The sequence below is a fragment of the Apium graveolens genome, unplaced genomic scaffold (assembly GCF_009905375.1).
Source record: "Apium graveolens cultivar Ventura unplaced genomic scaffold, ASM990537v1 ctg6365, whole genome shotgun sequence".
Taxonomy (NCBI): Eukaryota; Viridiplantae; Streptophyta; class Magnoliopsida; order Apiales; family Apiaceae; genus Apium; species Apium graveolens.
This window is the reverse complement of record NW_027419415.1, coordinates 36,042-58,526: the sequence shown is the minus strand read 5'-3', so window position 1 is coordinate 58,526 and position 22,485 is coordinate 36,042. Positions and strand designations below refer to the sequence as shown.

At 36.9% G+C, this 22,485-nt stretch overlaps 1 protein-coding gene across 1 annotated transcript; it reads right to left on the bottom strand.

The window, feature by feature from the left end:
• Positions 1 to 20,160: 20,160 nt before the first annotated feature.
• On the bottom strand, positions 20,161 to 20,568 carry LOC141703237 (uncharacterized). Its single transcript, XM_074506812.1, has one exon. It carries the CDS (start codon positions 20,566 to 20,568, stop codon positions 20,161 to 20,163), a length of 408 nt encoding a protein of 135 aa, XP_074362913.1.
• Positions 20,569 to 22,485: the final 1,917 nt, after the last annotated feature.

Genomic DNA, 22,485 nt, shown 5'->3' with positions numbered 1-22,485 from the left:
TATGATTAAAGTTAGGTTTAAGCATATGTATGAATGATTAAAAGTGAATTGGTTGGGATTTTTATGATGTGATAAGGATGGATGTTTGTTGTGTGTTGGATTTGAGGATGGTTTGGGTTGATTGTGGATGGTTTAAAAAATGGGAAATCGCGTAAACATAGCCGTCGTAACGTCCGATTTTCTTTGGACTGTTTTTGTGCATAGCAGTAGGACCCGAGAACCCCCTGCTAAATTGTGACCACTGCCATGTTTAGATAGCTCATGTTACGAGCTTCGTTTTGATATGTAGTTCGTTCGATTCCGATTTACGGTTTAGGAGAAACGACCGTTTCAAGTAACGGCGTTTCGCGATCGAAACTTTTTCCCTCGCCTTACTTTGAAATGTAGGTTAAAGACCAAAAAGGGTTAATTAATGCATGAAACATTTATGGTAAGTGTTTTAGGCAGTTGGTAAGTCACTCGCGAAGGAATCGCTTTAAAACTCGTAAAGGTTAAATTATTAAAAATGGTGGAGCCGAGGGTACCCGAGTGACTTAAGCGAATCAGTGAGCGCAAAACAAGCGTTAGAGTCTAAGTTAGTTAAGGTATAGAATTACAAGTGACTTTGGTTTAATTCCAACTTACTTGTTGTTTATAGGTTACCAGACTCGTCCCGAGCCATTCGTAACCCCCAGTCGCTCAGGCAAGTATTCTATCCGATACACTGTTGTTGTGATGTAAATGTATGTATATGCATTATCTTGTGATATTGCATGATTGTTATTTAGCAAATGTTGCGATATATTGTAGCATGTGATATGGTATATATGCATGCCTGTTTTATATTCTTGAGATATATATCTGTTGGTTTATTTGATAATACCTATGCTAGAGGATAGTTGTATCTTGCATATACCCTTAGTATAGGGACCCAAGGGTGAAAATATTTTCTAAAACCGGGAGTCGAGGATCCCGAGTAGATTTTATATGGATATGGATATATATATATATATATTTATATATATATATGGTTATAGTTTTCCAAACTATTAATCGAATAAGGTTTATTCGATAACTTTAAACTTCATTTTATTATTGAATATTATTTCGAATATCATTCGAGGACTTATGACTCCTTTTATTTATTTATTGAATATTATTTGAATATTCATTTGAGGATGTATGACTCCTTTATTTTATTTAATGAATATTATTTATAATATTCATTCGAGGTATTATGACTCAGCTTATTTTATTTATTGAATATTATTTGAATATTCATTTGAGGATGTATGACTCCTTTATTTTATTTAATGAATATTATTTATAATATTCATTCGAGGTATTATGACTCAGCTTATTTTATTTATTGAATATTATTTGAATATTCATTTGAGGATCTATGACTCCGATTATTTGCTGAAATATATTCTTTATTTTATTAAAGAATAAGGTGTAAATAATCAAACTTATTTTCGACTATTCAAATAAAGATAATACTTTCATATAAGTATATCTTGGGTTATTTAATACTCGTTTCAAGTATAAATTTAATACTTCTACTTCAATTATTTTTATAAAGATTATTCTTTATGGGAATATTATTTAATTAATAATATTCAGATATTTTCTAATATTCTGGGGACTGATTTACTTCATTAAATCAGTCTTACTCCAAACACTCTTTAAAGTGTTTTCGAGTCTTCAAAATGATTTTTAAAAGTCAGAGCGGATCCCAAAACTCATTTTTATATTTAAGATCTTCCTTTTTAAAGGGGATTTAAATACTCGCTCAAAAACCTGGGGAGTCCGGCTCTGTGGTGTATTTTATATTCGCAACGAGGTTGCAGATTTGGTAAATGAATTGATTACTTGCCCAACGTTCGGGAAGTAAGCCCCTCTCATTGAGTCGGCATAAGCGACAGGCCGAGGTACGGTCTATTATTGTGTAAGTGGCTCAGTGGGAGTCCATCAAATGCATAGGTGGCTGAGTGGCAGTCCAGCATAGGTCTTAATTATGACCAGGGTGATGACCAGTGGGGAATTCGTCCATCTACTAGTAGAAAAGGTTACTTATTGGTATCTTTGCCTGATCAGCGAGATATCGGGTTTATGCCAAAATTCTTTTCCTTTCCAAAATTCATTGGATGTTTCGAACTCTGTTCATACTTCACATAACAGAGGTTCCAGGAAATGTTTTCGGGATATATATATATGTGGATATATATATATATCGGGACTAAATAAAGTATCTCATAACTTTTTCATTCAATAATATTTCAAAGATTGAATCTATTCAAGTCTTATCTTGTGGTCTCATCAGTGGGATGAACTTTTGAAACTGATTATAACTTGAATGGTGGTAGTTTAAGTAGTATTGGGAAAGATATAAGTATATTGGGGTATTTGGTAACCTCATCTTTTAAACTTATATCTAATTAATAATTGTCTTATGAATGACAAAGATTTTCAGAAAAACGTTGAGACAAGGTTAGATATATGAGATCACCTTGCAACGATATTTTTATACAGTTATACACTGGGATTTTGTGTATATTATGCATGGAAGAGGACTTCCAATATTTTGAAAAGTATATATGTATATATATATACTGAATATTTTGCGACTTCATCGCATTAAGTTATCAACTTGGTTCACTTCTTTTGACCAAGACTTTCATGAGTATTATGAGTAGACTCATATATTGTTAATCATTATACATATTATTTTGGTGGGCTTGCTGCTCACCCTTGCTTTCTTCTTTCATCACACAACATCAGATAGACAAGATGAACCGGACCAAGCTCCCGATTCGCAAGAGGTTAGAAATCGTTCGGCAGTTTTCTGGAAGCGTTGATGCTGCTGTAGCTGAGGTAGGAACTACCAATAGGCTAGGCCTTCAACTTTTGATGTACCAGACTTATGTATAATATGAATTGTAGTAATGGCAAATAAAATGTAAATCTATTCAGAAAACCTTTTAAGGTGTATTGGCAGATAATTGTGGAATATAATTACTTGTGGTTATATTTTTTTTATGTTCATCTCTGAGACTATAACGGGTTGTGGTGTGTGTTAGTGTGGGGTCACAGCATAAGGTTATTTTTATTAAGTAAGTGAAGTGGTATTGTGGAATGAAAGACCGTGACGACCCGAATCCCCGACCCCGGATCTGGGGGTGTTACAGAAATGGTATCAGAGCCAAGCGTTATAAACCTCAGAGATGATGGGACGTTAAGATAATAAGTTCACTAAAATAATAAGAACTCTTGCCAAGTTCATAGTCGGGCTACCTAACGTAGCACTGACAGTTAAAACCCTTATGGGAACCCTTATAGGTATCGTGATAGTAACATAGTTTGTTCTCGTATAGGGCAGCGGGGCACCAAACCTTGAGGTTCAGGAGCATCAGCATGAGGATGTTTTATTACAAGTTGGAGATCAAATTGTGAATCCGATGGAGTACCCTAATGAGGGACCGGATGAGGTTCAGCTAGAGAATGCTGCGGTTGAGGATGTTATCCCAGAAAGGATTGTGGCTGAGGAGGATCTCATGGAGGATCCTGATGAGAATGAAGAGAGGACCGTTGAGGAACAGATGACCGTAGTCAGGGCGACTACCAGAGCAAGAATGGCCGCGAGGGTGGCCCTAGAGAATGAAGAGTTACCAAGGGCACAAAAGTTAATGAGGGCAGAAGGAGTGGGGCCTTCCACGACCCCAATTATACCAGTATCAGACCCTCTTCCAGAGGCTCCTGTAGACCTCCATGAGGTTCCACCAATTCCTGTTCCCTCCCCTGTACAGAGCCCAGCACATACTGAGGAAATGCCACCTTTATCCCCTGCACCATTGTCACCTGATACCGTGCTTGATTATCCATTTGGATCTCCTGGGTCTGCACCACCTGTTCCCCATGGACTGCTAGATGCTACCACTCAGGCTTCTCTTATCGCTGATTATCATATGACTTTGGGTGGCCTGTCAGAGGCCCGGAATGTTAGGAGTGATCTGTTGGATCGACTTACTGCACCAAGGATTGAGGGTGGGATACTTCCGGCAGGATTAGCGTATAGCATGGAAAGGATTGAGGCTACCACCCGTGTTACAGCTAGAGGCCATCTTGAGGGTCAGGTTGATCCAGCTCTACTTGCGACTATCTTAGACCTCATCACCTCTGTGATGGAACAGGTTAGGGATGTTGTGCGTGCTCGCACCTCTTAATCCATGGTAGTGTGCAAGGCCAGAGCAATCAAACAAGGGTCTCATGTAGCACCGCTTTTGGATGATTAGCCTAAGTTATGAATGATTAGTATTAATGACGAGATGACTATTTATGGTAGTACTTTTGGGATAAGAGCGATAAGTTCATATGATGTAATCCTCTTTAATATGTTCAGTTGTTGTACCCTCGAACAAATGGTTATGTATATATTCGTTAATTTCAGTTCAGATCAGTTTGATTGTGATAAATCACATTGTTAATTGCTCTATTAACACTTAAGAGAGTGTCATGAAGTTTATCGAACTTAAGAATTCATAATTTGCAATCGTGCAAGGACTAAACGAGGGGAAGACTTAAGCAAAGTAAGTAAGACAAATATCCAGAGACTCTCAAAATTTTCCAAGTAATATGCCCCACAAGGAATAAGGTTAGAGCAAACCCTGAATGTAATAGTCAGGGAGGACGCCATCAAGAGATAAAGAACCCGAAAAATAAAGTGGAAAATGAAGATTTTAAATTAAAAGATGACTCCAATTATGGGGAGTAGGAAGAAACGTTAGACTGAGGAAACAAAAGTCGAGTAAGGAAAGGAGACCCGAGACGGTACCCCTATATGGCAATTCATGGACCTGTCTAAAAAGAACTTAGACTATTATCCCCAACCACCACCCTGAGGAAGCAATGCGGTGAGAAATTCTTTCAGGACCTTTAAGTCGCTAAGTTCTCAGAGTTCCAAGGAACAAGCTGACCCAGTCGAGGCAAGAGCCTGGCTAAAGGAAATATAGGAATCATTCGAGATTCTGAATGATTGACGAATCACAAAAGAGTGTTTTTGTCACTTACCCTCCTAAGGGAGAGACCACCCGCTGGTGAAAGACCAAGAAAGGCATGGAGCCAGAGATTATAATAAACTGATTAAAGTTTAGTCAATTGTTTTCGGGAAGGTAATTCCCAAGGTTATGGAGATAGTGTAAAAGCTTTAGAGCCAGAACAAAGGCGGACGAGTATGATGAATTATGAATCTAAGTTGTAAAAAGTTGTCAAGATTCGTTCTGAGGGCACGAATCCAGAATGACGGGATATTTGAAATCAATGCTTATGTTGTGTTTGTTCATGAAATAATGATAAGAGAAAGAAAAATAATAAGAAACTGAAGTGGAAAGGAATATAAAGGCAATAGAGTTTGAGGTATGATAAGGGAGTTGGGTATAAGGAAACCCTAAAGACTCGTAGCAATAGATATAGAAAAGTATGCATTCGTAAGAATGAGGGTGATTCACCATGAGTTAAAGTTGATGGTGGAAGGCATAAGAGATATATATAGTTTACCCCCTGTAAGTTGGGGGGATTTGAGGAAACCTTGAGATAGTTTGAAGGATAAATAATGAGACGCGGATAGACTGAGGAGACAAGGAAGTAAGAAATTAGGAAAATTGGATGAAGGAAGTGACCTTCAAGAATGAGAAGTGTAAGACCGGTGGCTTGATACCCAGAAAGGGAGACGCCAGGTATGAGAGATATCCCAACATTGAGGTGACTGTTGAGATAAACAACAAAAGTAAATAAGGAATTATTAAGAAGAAGTTCATGTTGAACACGACCAATATCTTCCAGAACATCCTTGTTATCGTTACCAAATTAGGCAAGACAAGCGGATAACCGTTGTTATCTTTTGGAGGCCATATTTATTAACCTCATTTGAATACAGATGTTATTGTGAAATTAGGCATTTACTATCGAGGTGGGAATGATTGAATAAGATACCCATATCAGGGATATATGACCTTATTTATCCATGGAAGGATGCAGGTACCTTTTAAAGGTGGAATTAAGGATAGAACATCGGTAACTTAAAATGAATCCTAGGGGAATGCATAAAGGTTGGCATTTCACCCTTAATAGGGATAGTATGAGTTTTGACAATATGAATTGGAAAGGGTTAAGGTAGTAACAACCTTTAAGGATCAATGGAGAAATTTTTTCAGAAGTATATAGACTATGATTCTGGTATTAGTAAATGGTATTTTGATATGCCCTGTATCTAGGGAATACAGGAAGAACGATTGAAGGATAACCTTAGAGGTTTACAAGGAGAAAGGTAATATTCAAAATTCTCAAGAATAAAAATGTTGATAAAGGAAATATGACGTAATTATAATGTTGCCAAGTGGGGCACGTGTTAAACCACGAGAAAGTATGGATCGAACCAGTAATGGTCGAAATTGTTCAGGGCAATTAGGGCCTAGGATAAAAGATGTTCTAAGTATGATTGAGAGTCAGTCGTGACAGTGATTAACCTCTAAAGACTGAGGCAATAACTTATGGAAAAATGGTGATTTTTTTTTTTTTTTTTACTCATCAGATATTAAGGAAAACATCTTCACTCAAGCAGTGATCGGAAATAAGGTAGAAAATTTATTTGGAGGTGGTTAAAAAGACATTGACTGTAAGGAAATTTTACTATCAGGAAAGGCCAAAGAGGTGGCCGACACTTTAAAGGTAAGTGGATAATTATAGGCGCGTGTGCCAAAAGAATACAGTGATGATGGTTAGAAATGTGAAGGTTGAATTATGGTTTGGAAGATTGACATTCCTTCTGATGACGGTGCAATACCCAACCGTAATAGTAGTAGGTAAAGGTTTAATTCGTGTAATCGCCATGAGCGGGCTATCTATCTTAGAAGGTCCTATCTTGAGAATAATCCAGGACCATATTTCAGAAAGGACTACACGAACCTTTAAGTTAAGTCTTCTATTGAAGGCATATGATTAAGAATGGTATTAACCCGCTATCGGTGCTTTGATTGAAACTCTTCTGCAATTTTATATGCTTCATGTCATGTATGTATGTCAGGATCAGGAGTGTCCTTCATGAATCAGGAGTGGTGATTATGTTACCTCCTTAGAATGATTTGATACGACATGGATAGACTCCGTATGGTTAGCTATTAAGACTTCATGGAAAATGAATGACTACAGTAGGTCAGTGGTGGACCATAGTAAGGCAGCAATGATTCTGCGAGTAATGAGCTGATTACAACCGTGAGAGTTGTATTGGAATGGGTGTTGAGATTGAGTACCACTAATCGGGTCGTGGTAGTGTATAAGTTATCATTGATAGACTAATTAAGTAGAGTATCTACCTAGTGAATTATTATTCTTTCTTATCAATAGAGAGTCGTATTATTACACGAGGAAGGTTGCGGTGCAAGCATAGAATTCAAGTAACGATGATGTCTAGAATGAGATCCCAGATTCGATTTTCGATGTCGAGGGAGTTCCAAAGGTAATTGTGTATAAGCTCGAGGAAGAGCATGGGTCCATAGAATGATGGACGGGATAGCGAAAATATTTTGGCACGTGAAATGTGATGCTATAACACTTGATGTTGATATAAATACATATATGTTTTGTTCTTCTATGACAAACCTCTATAGTTCAGAGGTAGATTCCAAGCCAGATATTTTATGGCAATAAAATTTTTATGAATATACAATTCTCTTCAATTCGTTCTTTTCTCTTCTTTCATTTCATATAAACTGAGAAGAACAACCCTTCCAGAAGGGGAGGTATTGCCGAATGACTATCTATCTGTGTGATAGAAGCCTAGTAGGATACCATCTATTGTTTAATTGCTTGTCAAGTACTAAAGGCTGGCCACCTTCTGTACTAACTATGCGATATAACAAGTGTTCATGATCATAGTGATCTCTCAACAAATTCCTTTAATTCTATTTGATTGATCAAATTTTGGAAAATAGAAACAGCTGAAAAAGGAGTAATAAAGTTGTGGTAGTATTCGGAATGGAAACACATTCGTGATACTAAGGTTGGCATGGTTATTAAAAGGTTATAGAACGCTAACGAGCAAAAGTATAACCAGTATAATATTAGGAACGGAAGGTAGTAGCGATTACGAACTGGAAAAGAATGGGTATTGAGAAGTAAAAGCTTTAATGTTAAAAGCTATAATGAGGGTCTGTGCAATAGACTTGAAAGAAATTAGAATGATCACTTAACACGGATTGAGTTTTCTTACGACAATAGATCATATGTCAGTATTGAGATATCGCCGTATGAGATCCTTGAGGGAAGACAATGTCGATCTCCCTTATGTTAGGATGAAGTTGTATAGCGCAAGATGCTCGGACCCGCAGTAGTCCCAAGGACCAAGGATATGATAGATCTAATCAGAGGACGGCTGGTAGTAGCCCAAGATGGACATGATAAGTATGTTGATTTGACATGAAAGGATAAAGAGTATGAAATAGGGGACCTAGTAATGTTATAGGTATCCCTTGGAAAGGATTGATGAGGTTCGGAAAGAAAGGAAAGCTAAGTCTACAATTTGTTGGACCCTTGGATATATTAAGACGCTTGGGAAGTTAGCATATGAGCTAGCCTTAACCCAGAACCTGTAGCAAGTTCGTAACGTGTTTCACGTATCAATGTTAAGGAAGTGTAATTTAGATGCCAGATAAATAGAGGCATATGAGCGCATAGATATGCAACCCGACGTAACCTATATGGAGCAACCAGGAAGGGTTATAGAGTGAAAAGGAACAAGTGCTTAGGAGAAGGGTTATCAAACTAGGCAGAGTTTGGTGGTAGGACCACAATGTGGAGAATTGACTTGAGAGTTAGAAAGTGCAATACTAAGGAAGGTATCCCTATTCATTTTCTATCTGATTCCGGGACGGAATCCTTTTAAGGAGGGGAGACTGTAATAACCCCAATTTTTGGAAAATTTTGAAACCCTTATGAATAGTGTTTTTGCTGAATGAGAAAACTTTTCATGCCACGCTATGTAGGGGTTCTGTTATTGATCTTATGGGATATTATTAGTACTCTATGGAGTATATAAGTGTATGTAAAGATCGTCAGAATCCAATTCCGAACACTTTGGTTTTTCCCGGAAATCCACAATATACGGAGAGAATTGAGTATAAGGTAACAGGATAAAAAGGATTTAAATTAAAGGATTATAAAAGAGGATCATAGAAGGAATATAATATATTGAGAAAGGTTAAGGGAACCTAAGTAATAAGATCCCGGGTATGATCCTTCAAACGATAAAACGAGAACGAAAGTTAAGCGAACCGTATAGCAGATCAGCGGTCATTAGGCAAACGATTAGGAAGTTAATCAAAGGGATTAATGGGAATGATGTCATCCAACCAATAGAAGGAAGACAAGGAAGGAAGGATGACATCATGAGGATGAGGTAAGCATGACATAGGAAGGAAGGAGGTGTGGTTGAATAAGAACCACACAAATTCAAGGGCAAGGTGGTAATTTGCTAAATCAAAAACAAAACCAAGCCAACCAACTAGCAAATCATTTCATCAAAATCAAAAAAATCAGCCAAGGCATTGTTCTTCATATTAGCTCTCGGCTTTTTGCTTTTTTTTCAAAGAAAAAAATTTCCAAAATCAAGATCCAAGCATCCTTAATTGGTAAGAAAATTCCCTAACCATCTTTATGCTTAGTTATGGCTATATCATGAGTTTAAGCCATTAATTCTTTCTCTAGCTTCTCCATTTAATCAATGAAGAAGACAATGAATAGTGTTTTCAAGTTTTTAACTTGAACTTTTTCTTGTTTTCTTAAAGATCCAAGCTTTCCTAAGGCTTCTCCAAGCTTCTTAAGGCTTCCTAGCTCAACCCACCACTCCAAGGAAGGTATACCATTTCCAAACCCTAGGTTCATATATATTATAAGGTGATTTTGATGAGTAGGATGTTATGGTATCTTGTTGTTATGATTAGAGTTTGAGATTTGGAATGGTAGTGAAATGAAATGGTAATTTTGTGGTTTTGATTTAAAGAAACTTAAGTATGATTAAAGTTAGGTTTAAGCATATGTATGAATGATTAAAAGTGAATTGGTTGGGATTGTTATGATGTGATAAGGATGGATGTTTGTTGTGTGTTGGATTTGAGGATGGTTTGGGTTGATTGTGGATGGTTTAAAAAATGGGAAATCGCGTAAACATAGCCGTCGTAACGTCCGATTTTCTTTGGACTGTTTTTGTGCATAGCATTAGGACCCGAGAACCCCCTGCTAAATTGTGACCACTGCCATGTTTAGATAGCTCATGTTACGAGCTTCGTTTTGATATGTAGTTCGTTCGATTCCGATTTACGGTTTAGGAGAAACGACCGTTTCAAGTAACGGCGTTTCGCGATCGAAACTTTTTCCCTCGCCTTACTTTGAAATGTAGGTTAAAGACCAAAAAGGGTTAATTAATGCATGAAACATTTATGGTAAGTGTTTTAGGCAGTTGGTAAGTCACTCGCGAAGGAATCGCTTTAAAAATCGTAAAGGTTAAATTATTAAAAATGGTGGAGCCGAGGGTACCCGAGTGACTTAAGCGAATCAGTGAGCGCAAAACAAGCGTTAGAGTCTAAGTTAGTTAAGGTATAGAATTACAAGTGACTTTGGTTTAATTCCAACTTACTTGTTGTTTATAGGTTACCAGACTCGTCCCGAGCCATTCGTAACCCCCAGTCGCTCAGGCAAGTATTCTATCCGATACACTGTTGTTGTGATGTAAATGTATGTATATGCATTATCTTGTGATATTGCATGATTGTTATTTAGCAAATGTTGCGATATATTGTAGCATGTGATATGGTATATATGCATGCCTGTTTTATATTCTTGAGATATATATCTGTTGGTTTATTTGATAATACCTATGCTAGAGGATAGTTGTATCTTGCATATACCCTTAGTATAGGGACCCAAGGGTGAAAATATTTTCTAAAACCGGGAGTCGAGGATCCCGAGTAGATTTTATATGGATATGGATATATATATATATATATATATTTATATATATATATGGTTATAGTTTTCCAAACTATTAATCGAATAAGGTTTATTCGATAACTTTAAACTTCATTTTATTATTGAATATTATTTCGAATATCATTCGAGGACTTATGACTCCTTTTATTTATTTATTGAATATTATTTGAATATTCATTTGAGGATGTATGACTCCTTTATTTTATTTAATGAATATTATTTATAATATTCATTCGAGGTATTATGACTCAGCTTATTTTATTTATTGAATATTATTTGAATATTCATTTGAGGATGTATGACTCCTTTATTTTATTTAATGAATATTATTTATAATATTCATTCGAGGTATTATGACTCAGCTTATTTTATTTATTGAATATTATTTGAATATTCATTTGAGGATCTATGACTCCGATTATTTGCTGAAATATATTCTTTATTTTATTAAAGAATAAGGTGTAAATAATCAAACTTATTTTCGACTATTCAAATAAAGATAATACTTTCATATAAGTATATCTTGGGTTATTTAATACTCGTTTCAAGTATAAATTTAATACTTCTACTTCAATTATTTTTATAAAGATTATTCTTTATGGGAATATTATTTAATTAATAATATTCAGATATTTTCTAATATTCTGGGGACTGATTTACTTCATTAAATCAGTCTTACTCCAAACACTCTTTAAAGTGTTTTCGAGTCTTCAAAATGATTTTTAAAAGTCAGAGCGGATCCCAAAACTCATTTTTATATTTAAGATCTTCCTTTTTAAAGGGGATTTAAATACTCGCTCAAAAACCTGGGGAGTCCGGCTCTGTGGTGTATTTTATATTCGCAACGAGGTTGCAGATTTGGTAAATGAATTGATTACTTGCCCAACGTTCGGGAAGTAAGCCCCTCTCATTGAGTCGGCATAAGCGACAGGCCGAGGTACGGTCTATTATTGTGTAAGTGGCTCAGTGGGAGTCCATCAAATGCATAGGTGGCTGAGTGGCAGTCCAGCATAGGTCTTAATTATGACCAGGGTGATGACCAGTGGGGAATTCGTCCATCTACTAGTAGAAAAGGTTACTTATTGGTATCTTTGCCTGATCAGCGAGATATCGGGTTTATGCCAAAATTCTTTTCCTTTCCAAAATTCATTGGATGTTTCGAACTCTGTTCATACTTCACATAACAGAGGTTCCAGGAAATGTTTTCGGGATATATATATATGTGGATATATATATATATCGGGACTAAATAAAGTATCTCATAACTTTTTCATTCAATAATATTTCAAAGATTGAATCTATTCAAGTCTTATCTTGTGGTCTCATCAGTGGGATGAACTTTTGAAACTGATTATAACTTGAATGGTGGTAGTTTAAGTAGTATTGGGAAAGATATAAGTATATTGGGGTATTTGGTAACCTCATCTTTTAAACTTATATCTAATTAATAATTGTCTTATGAATGACAAAGATTTTCAGAAAAACGTTGAGACAAGGTTAGATATATGAGATCACCTTGCAACGATATTTTTATACAGTTATACACTGGGATTTTGTGTATATTATGCATGGAAGAGGACTTCCAATATTTTGAAAAGTATATATGTATATATATATACTGAATATTTTGCGACTTCATCGCATTAAGTTATCAACTTGGTTCACTTCTTTTGACCAAGACTTTCATGAGTATTATGAGTAGACTCATATATTGTTAATCATTATACATATTATTTTGGTGGGCTTGCTGCTCACCCTTGCTTTCTTCTTTCATCACACAACATCAGATAGACAAGATGAACCGGACCAAGCTCCCGATTCGCAAGAGGTTAGAAATCGTTCGGCAGTTTTCTGGAAGCGTTGATGCTGCTGTAGCTGAGGTAGGAACTACCAATAGGCTAGGCCTTCAACTTTTGATGTACCAGACTTATGTATAATATGAATTGTAGTAATGGCAAATAAAATGTAAATCTATTCAGAAAACCTTTTAAGGTGTATTGGCAGATAATTGTGGAATATAATTACTTGTGGTTATATTTTTTTATGTTCATCTCTGAGACTATAACGGGTTGTGGTGTGTGTTAGTGTGGGGTCACAGCATAAGGTTATTTTTATTAAGTAAGTGAAGTGGTATTGTGGAATGAAAGACCGTGACGACCCGAATCCCCGACCCCGGATCTGGGGGTGTTACAGCTGCTAGGGTTACAATGAATAATCTTCTCTAATAATGATAACACTTATAGTGTAAACCCTATGTTTGTGTTTATATACTACACAGTTACAAGATAATCGCTAATTGATATGGAATATAATTCTGCTTCCTAAAATATATCAATCAGATATCGTTTCTTCCAAGTATTCCATTCTTTACAGAATTCCTTCTTCATGCATATCTCTTCTTATGTTTATCTTGATCTTCTTTCCTTTAATCAGCTACTGTCCTTATCTAATCGTCCTTCAGCACTTAAGTTCTGCAAAGTTTGGTCATTGTAGGCATCTTGTCGTTTATGTATTGGTCCTGTGTGGTATTGGTCTAGCGTGATTGAGGTCGGTGGGTAAAGGTTTCCAGTAATGGGCGAAAGAGAAACATGAACTGGCATTATGGAGAAGTCAGGATTCTTTCGGTTGGTTGGATACCGGAGTCAGTTCTTGCAGTCGGTCAATTGGATGTCGGAGTCAGTTTCTTTTAGTTGTATATGTTACTTTTTAATATATGCTGGATGATTTTACACTTTTTAAGTTCACCCAGCTTAAAATAACAAGAGTGGGGGATTTTCTTAGTCCTGTGAGGCAGTGAATTCACGGTTTTTCCTATTTTCTTTTTAATGTCAAATATAGGCCGGTTTGCTTTCAATATGGCAGGGGAGGATGCTTTTTTAATATACATTGTTTGCAAAGTTTTCTGTTGAACAGAAAGGTATAAAAATTTGTCTGGTATTTATTACCAATGTGTACGTATTTCATCTTCCCAGTCCCTAACAAATATATTTTTATGTAAATATCAGGGGAAAATATTTGTACAGGTCTGATTTTCTTTAAACAATAGTAAAAATATTATAAAAGAAAAAGAATCATAGGATGGTATTTTCAGTGAGAAAATTTCATGTTGTGCCCCTGAGATTTGCTCCTGGTGCAAAATTTGTACCTATTATTCTTTGCTCCTGGTGCAAGGTTTGTACCTATTATTCTTTGCTCCTGGTGCAAGGTTTGTACCTATTCTTCACTAGTATATTGTGCCCCTGAAATATTTGATACATATAATGTTAATTGAAGTATTCTAGAAATGTAAACTTAAATTATTGAATTATAGAGCTCGTTATTTCGACTGAGAACTTAAAGACAGTTTAAAGTTTGTTGTTTTACCACATCTTCGCAGTTAATCAAACTTTTGTTTCAGAAGGGCTTGACTATCTACTCTTACTTGTGCGGCTGTGCCTGAATTCGAACGGCACCTTGTGTCTGAGTTTCTTTATCAAAAAACAGCAGCAACTTGTCTTTGCAGATATGGAGACGGGGCTAGATTTCCAGTATGAGCCTTGTAGTATTTATCTTATAGCAAATGTAGCTGCAGATCAGCTGGTAGAAAACCATGAATACCATCACAAGACATGTTTCTAGGGGACATGTTCCTACTTCTTGTCCTCTTTAATATTCGTCGAGCTGGTACATTAATCACCGATCAGTTCCATCATTTTTGTCGTATCCTATTTCTACAATTTTTCCAGAGCTTACTTCCAATTTCATTGACTTGACATGAGTTTAATTTATCACTCGTTTGTTTTATAAAAGACACCTCCAATTATAGTAGGAGACTCTAGAAACCAACAACTGCTAAAGAACTACCCAGAAAGGCAATGACAGAACAACAGAAACACATTAAAACAAACACCTTAACATAACGACTAAAACAGACCGGATAAATACTAGAAAATATATACTATGACCTATGACAGAATTAGTATTAAAATTTATGAAAATTTTTTTATATTTATATATTTAGTAGTAAAAAAATTTTATTTTCAATTTTGTAAATATAGTACTAATATTAATCATATTTATAATAGTTAGGAATTTAGATACACGAATTCAAGTATATTTTGTAAATTGAAATGGTTAAAAATAATATTTATTAATTTGTTTAATATATAATAAATTAAATATTAATATTAGTTGCTCCGAAAAAAATTTCGCCATCCCAAACTCTTGTTTCTGGCTCTGTCCCTGATTTAATGCATGTTTTTTAAAGCTGTTTTTTTTTGAATTTGATGACCAAGTTGTGTGGTAGTCGAATGATTAGATAGCCATTTAAATTTTCTCATGAATTTTATTTTAGGATTCCTTGTCAATTTCGCGTCATATGTTTTTCTTGAATAACTGCTAATTGGTGGCACCTAGTAGACTTGTCCAAGTATCACGTTAGATTCTTTATATTAAGTGTTTGTTTTGTTGCACTTGGATATTTACCTGGTATACAACTTGTTATACAATAATATATTGGTATTTAATTCCTATTCTAAATTCCTAGAAAGTGGACAAATTTGTTTGACTGCGAGGTAGGAATTTGCAATTTCTACGAATTGTATCCACGGTAAACAACTTTTACATCGTGTAGGAGTTTCCTGGTCCGTCCGTCGGGGCTGGATGGACTGGTTTAGTCCAGGTAAACAAGTCTTGTGTCTCACATTCGAGAGTCCCAAGATTAATTTCCTAATTCATAAGGAGTAAGGGCTTTAACTTAAGAAAACAACACGGATAATCATTTTCAGAAATTGTTCTTTCTGGCAGTATTGCGTCGATTTCGATTATTGAATAATCCACATCACTTCTGCTTCTATCATAATAAAAGCAGTTAGCTTTTTTTTTCTTGCATCCATGCAAAACAAGGGAAATCGGCCATATTAAAATGTACATGGGAAAAAACAGATTTTTTGATCAAAAACGGGAGATCTTTTTGAACAATCTATTATAATAGGTATAATATAGATCTTGTTATGAAAAGAAAATTAAGGTGTATTAATTGTTGTATTTATTACTAGGGTTTGTGAGTTTTGAAACTCGATTTGACTGTTCTCGTGTCTCGTGACTCGATCTGCCTTAATAAGATGCTTACGTACCTTGCTGATTGCCAATGATCAAGTCAAAAAACGTCGTTTTGATTTGTGGGGTGAGACCTCTTATATAGATGTTGGGAGCCCTTGAATTGGACTAGAGTTGGGAGACTTGGTGGGAAAGTCTCTGAATTAGAACGGACTTTGGAGTCATAGGAAATAGGAAACTGATTCCTTATCCTATGAGATTTCTTGGAGGCCAATCTGCAAGGAATTATGTCCTCATTTGGACTTTATTAATCAGCTGATTTATCCCTCATTAATTAATTATGAAATTAATTAATATTCAGGGTTTTGGGTCCTTTCTAATGGGCTTAACTGTCAGCCCAATTCTGGTATAATTAATGGGATATTAATTACGCAAACAGAGTTTATTTTACTCCTTATCATTTTCCCCCCAACTTCTGGGAAACCGTGAAAGGTTTCGCAGAAGTTAAGTTCATTTGTTCCCTTATAGGGTATCGTTTTTGCGTAAAGTGTGGAGCGACCTACACATTTACAAAGATTTGCCTTGTTCATGGCTTCAGGTTTGTTTTGGAAACACTCTATTACTTTCTTTTTAGCTTATTCCCTCTTTTTAGGAAATTTCTGGTATTTTTCATAAATTTTTCCTCAATTTCTGAGATTTTTCCTCTATTTACCAGGAACTTTTCCTTAATTTCTGGGATTTTTCCTTAATTTACAGAAATTTTCCCTTAATTTCTGGGATTTTTCCTTAACTACAGAAATTTTCCCTTAATTTCTAGGATTTTTCTTATCTTCTAGGATTTATTTCTAATTTCCAGAAGATATTCAGAATTTTCAGGAATTTATAAGGAATTTCCTTAATTTCTCAGGATTTATTCCTAATTTTCTGAATTAAATCGACCAGGATTCCTGATCGAAATCGATCAGTATCCTGATCGAATTAGCAGCTTATTTTCCATTCTAGTCGACAAGATTTCGATCAGGATTCCTGATCGAAATCGATCAGGATCCTGATCGAATTAACTTGGATCTTGTTGCTGTGTTCTAAGGAAAATCGACCAGGAATCCTGATCGATTCGATCAGGATTCTGATCGACTTAGACGTATTTTTGACACTGAGATTTAAGGTAAAATTGACCAGGAATCCTGATCGATTCGATCAGGATTCTGATCGATTTGGACTTGCTTTTGACACTGTGGTCTTTCTGAAATTCGATCAGAATTATTCTCTTTATCGATCAGGACTCTAATTGAATTAAGCAAATTTATATATCTCTAGTCGAACATAAATTCGATCAGAATTTTATCCTTTCGACCAGGACTCTGATCTAATTAAGTGATTTTTTACCCCTCTAATCGAATGAAAATTCGATCAGAATTCTTCCTTTTTTGATCAGGACTCTGATCAACTTAAAAGATTTTTACCGCTTTAATCGAATGAAAATTCGACCAGGGTTTCATTCACCATCGATCAGGACTCTGATCGATTACTTTAATCTGGTCGATTTTTGACCTTTCAGTTCCATTTTCCAGTTTCTAGAATGTCCCTGAAGTTTCCTTTTTAGCTGGCTTTCTTAGATTGGGCCTTGCCTCTATGGGCTTTAGTCGATTCACATTCCTGAATTTTCGGTTATATAAGTGAGAATTCTCATTTCACTTCCCACTTCTCAAATCCTCTCAAAAATCTCTATAGTTCTTCTCTTTGAAAGGCGATTTCCAGCGTTGTTTTCCACCGCAGCTCCACCATCTTCAACCTATTTCTGGGTTTCAAGCCTTCTTCCCAAGAATATCAATGGCAGATCGCGACCTTGCTAAGCTGGCCAAGATGAATTCTTTAAAAAGAGGTACCGCCATTCAAATACGCCCTCCTTATACTTCTCTTATAAACATGATAAACACTAGAGGGGATGAATATCCATCTTTATCTGACTTAGATTCTTACAACCATGATAATACCTTTCACGAGCTAGATGGTAGGATAGAAGCTTTTAACAACATGTACAGACTCCCCCTAACCTTAGAATTACTCCAGCCGCCCCTGGGGATAGGACATGTAATTGGGAGCGGGATACAATCTTTATTTATCGAGGAGCTTTAACCGCGGGTCTTAGGTTCCCCTTCCACGAATTCATCCCATGTTTGCTTGCAGATGTGTAAATAAACCCATGTCAGCTCCAACCTACATGGAGGAATTTTATTTGCTTTATGGTTTTATGTCTTAGGAATAAATTCCCTCTTTCAGTCGCCGTTTTTAGGAAACAAAATTAGTTCTATAACAGTGCTTTAACTCAACCGGGCTGGGTTTTATTACGTTAAAGGCCCAAAATTTCCCACATTTTTTATGGTAACTCCATTGTCGAGAATAACCCAAAGTGGAGAGACGAGTTTGTTAGGTTAACATGGGTTGGAGGCGACTGGGCTACCCTTTTTCGTAGGCCCTTTTGCAAGGTAATAGATGGCAGCTCTGCTAGTATTAGGCTGACTGACGAGGAGGAGGTTGCTTATCAAGCCCTCATTTCGGATGATGGAAAAACAGATACATGGACTCTCTTAGAGGAGTTCTCTTTGAAGAAAGTGGGCCTTTCTAAGGCCAGTGATAGGGGTAATCTAAACCAGTTTTTTTCTTTTCTTTCTCTTTATTGAAACTCAATCATTTCCAGATTTTAATATTTTTCTTCCTTTTTCATTTCAGCTTGCGAGACCATTAATAACATTAATAGGCCTAAGGAGGGAGAATATGGCCGCCAGAAGAGGGCCAAGCTCAATAAGGACCCCAGGAGCAAGCCTGATGCTCCTATCTTTCTTAGGCCTCATGCTCCGGTGGTGGAACTAGGGGATGATATGGATCCCCCCTTGAAGGTGCATTCTTTCAGGCCCAACTGGGGCTTTAGGAGGAGTGATACGGTGATGGGATCCACCAAACATGCTAAGGATTGGTCTTACCACTCCATAACTCCCCATAATTTCACTGATATTGTCACGGGGAGTGACATTGAGTCCATTGAGCTCCTAGGTTCTCGGGCCCAATCTACGATAACATTTTTGTCTTACCTTTTAATTTCAACTTCTCTCTTTGTTTATAAATCTATGTTAAATCATACTTCTTTGTGCAGAACAACACCTACTTCCAGGCGGCCCTTCATCAAGCTTGGTCCTGGAAGGGGAACTCAGATGAGTTTGAGAGAGAGATGAAGAAGTGGAAGGAGAGGGATGAGGTTTTGGAGAAGAAGCTAAAAGGGGGAGGAGCTGTTCAAGGCCCATATTGAGCTGGTTAAGCTCCGGAGTGACAAAGAAACCATCATTGATGACTAAATGGATTCTGAGAAATTTAAAAATCTCATGGAAATTCCTATGAGAGTCTTTATCCTCTTCAGTTTACCCAAGGGTGGGATGCATCTGTGAAGGCAGTGTTTGAGAAACACCCTGGCTTAATAGATCCCAAGGACTTTATAAGTCCTGAACAGCCAGTGACTGAAGACAGCCTGAATGCTCTCTTTAACTCCCCCCCAGAATGATGAATGTATCCTCGATCCCAGTACTACCTCTCCCTCATCTTCTCCTGTAAAGGATGCCGAGCCTTCTGCTAATGTTGAGAAGGAGGATACTGAGAAGGAGCAGGGGAAGGATGGATCCAATATGGAGGAGTAGTATTTCTAGTCTTTTAGACTTTATGTTTGTTGTTTTTATCTTAACTAATTGTACTCTGAACTTATTTCCCTTCAGGGATTATTTATGTTATTTTAAGTTGTTTGCTTGCTTTTTACCATTTTTTCTAAGTACTTGTACCATCTTATGGGAGTTAGTTTGCTAGCCTTTTCGTAGCTTTCCCTTATATTTGCTCGTACTTGTACCAGAATAGATGAGTAAACTCAAACATTCATGCGATGAGCCAACCAGTTCTAGGATAAGTTTATGGAAACTTTATTAACTGTAAACTCTTGGGATCCATCCCTTACATAATTCTTCGTAGAACTAGAATTTGAAATAATAGTCTAATAACATATGAAATCCTAAGCGAGCAAAACTTCAAGGTGCTTTTCAACCTTGTTACAACTATAGTATGTATAAACTATCGTGAGTAAACTTTTAGGTTTTGAGCATGCCAAGTCCGGGGTATTTCTTCTCCTTCAATAGTCTCCAACTTATAAGTTCCTCTCCCTTGAACACTCTTAACCTTATATGGCCCTTCCCAATTCGGGACGAGCTTTCCTTTTTGTCCTACTCCAGAAGCTTCCACCTTCCTTATGACCAAATCTCCTTGCTTAAAGAATCTTTCTTTGACCCTTAGGTTGTAGTAAAAGGAGGCCTTTTTCTGATATTCTACGATCTTTGCATGCACTGCATCTCGTACCTCATCTATCAAGTCCAGGGCTAACCTTTGCCCTTCTTCATTTTCCTCAGCATTGTATGCTTGGATTCTAGGAGACGAGTGCGATATCTCCACAGGAACAACTGCTTCTGCCCTATATGCTAGCATGAATGGTGTTTCTCCCGTAATAACTCTACAAGTAGTCCGGTAAGCCCAAAGTATCGGGAGTATTTCATCTACTTAATTATTCCTGGATTTCTCGATCCTTTTTTTCATCCCATCTAGAATTATACAATTTGCCACTTCCGCTTGCCCATTGGCTTACGGATGAGCTACGGAGGTAAACCGAAACTCGATCTCATTCTCCTCACAATACTTCCTGAACTCCTTATTATTAAACTCTGTTCCATTATCGGTAACCAGGATACGGGGAATTCCATATCTGCACATGATATTTTCCCACAGGAATTGTGCAACTTGTTTGGTGGTGATCTTGGCTAAAGGTTTAGCTTCAATCTATTTGGTAAAGTAATCAATAGCCACAATCATGAATTTTCTTTGTGCAGTAGCCATCGGGAAAGGTCCAAGAATATTCATTCCCCACATAGCAAAAGGGATTGGGGAGTTTATAGAAGTCAGCATTTCAGGAGGTTGCCTTACTACATGAGCATGTTTCTGACATCGATCACATCTCTTAACATAATCTTTGGCGTCGGCCATCATCTCTGGCCAATAAAAGCCTAAACGGGTTATCTTATGTGCCAGTGCTCTGCCCCTAAGTGTTTTCCATATAAACCTTCGTGTACTTTTTCAAGAGCCAAACATGCCTCATCAGGTCTGAGACATCTTAAATAAGGAACCACATAAGATCTTTTGTATAGAATCCCATCGATCCAGGAATATCTCAACGCTCGAACAACCAATTTTTGTGCTTCAGTCACATCATTTGGCAGCCAACAAGTTTGAATATGGGCCTTAATGGGATCTATCCATGATGTCCCCAGCCCAATATGGGCTACAAGCTTAACATCAATGCTCCGTATTTTCAAAACATGGAAGTACACACTTCCTGAGCTCTTCTATATCTCTGATGAAGCGAACTTAGACAACGCATATGCCTTAGCATTTTCCTCCCTTGGAATGTGCTCAATATGGCATTCATCGAACTGAGTCATCACAGCCCTTACTAGGCGGACATACCTAGCCATTGTTTCATCTCTTGCCTCAAACTCTCCCTTGACCTGGGATATGACAAGCTTCGAATCCCCACATACTTTCAAGTTCTTGACCCTCATTGTTCCTGCTAGGCTGAGGCCAGCTATTAGAGCTTCATACTCAGCTTCATTATTTGTGGTTGGGAAGTCTAACTTCATGGCATATTCAATCAAGAACCATCCGGGCTTTGTAAAACGAGCCCTGCTCCACTCGAATTTGTTTTTGATGCTCCATCAAAATAGAGAACCCAATATTCCTTCTCCTTGTTCTGTTCTCCTTCATTATCCTCTTTCCTCTCCATACCCTGAGGTTCAGTACTTTCCTGCCCCCCGACTTCTTGGTTGGGGATGGTACATTCAACCATGAAGTCAACCAAAGCCTGGGCTTTTATCGCCGTTCGTGGCTTATACTTCATGTCGAATTCTCCCAATTCAATAGCCCATTTAATCAGCCTTCCGCTAGCTTTAGGACTGTGGATAATTTTTCTCAAAGGTTGATTCGTTAGCACTTCAATGTTATGAGCTTGGAAGTAAGGTCGCAACTTCCTTGAAACCATCACCAGGGTTAAAGCAAACTTTTCAATAGTCGAATAATTCAATTCAGCTCTGTGCAGGATCTTACTGACATAATATATGGGTTTCTGGACTTTAAGTTCCACCTTAACCAATACAACGCTCAAGGCATTTTCTGAAATGGCCAAATATAAGTACAAAACTTCATTCAGAGCTGGTTTGGCCAACAATGGGGCTTGAGCCGTATACTTCTTTAATCCCTCAAACGCTTGCTAACTTTCCTCAGTCCATATGAAATCTTTCACCTTCTTTAAGAATTTGAAGAATGACAAGCACTTGTCCCCAGATTTGCAGATAA

Coding starts and splice junctions, on each gene's coding strand:
- LOC141703237 (XM_074506812.1), bottom strand. CDS start 20,568: ATGCTAGCATATAGGGCAGAAGCAGTTGTTCCTGTGGAGATATCGCAC.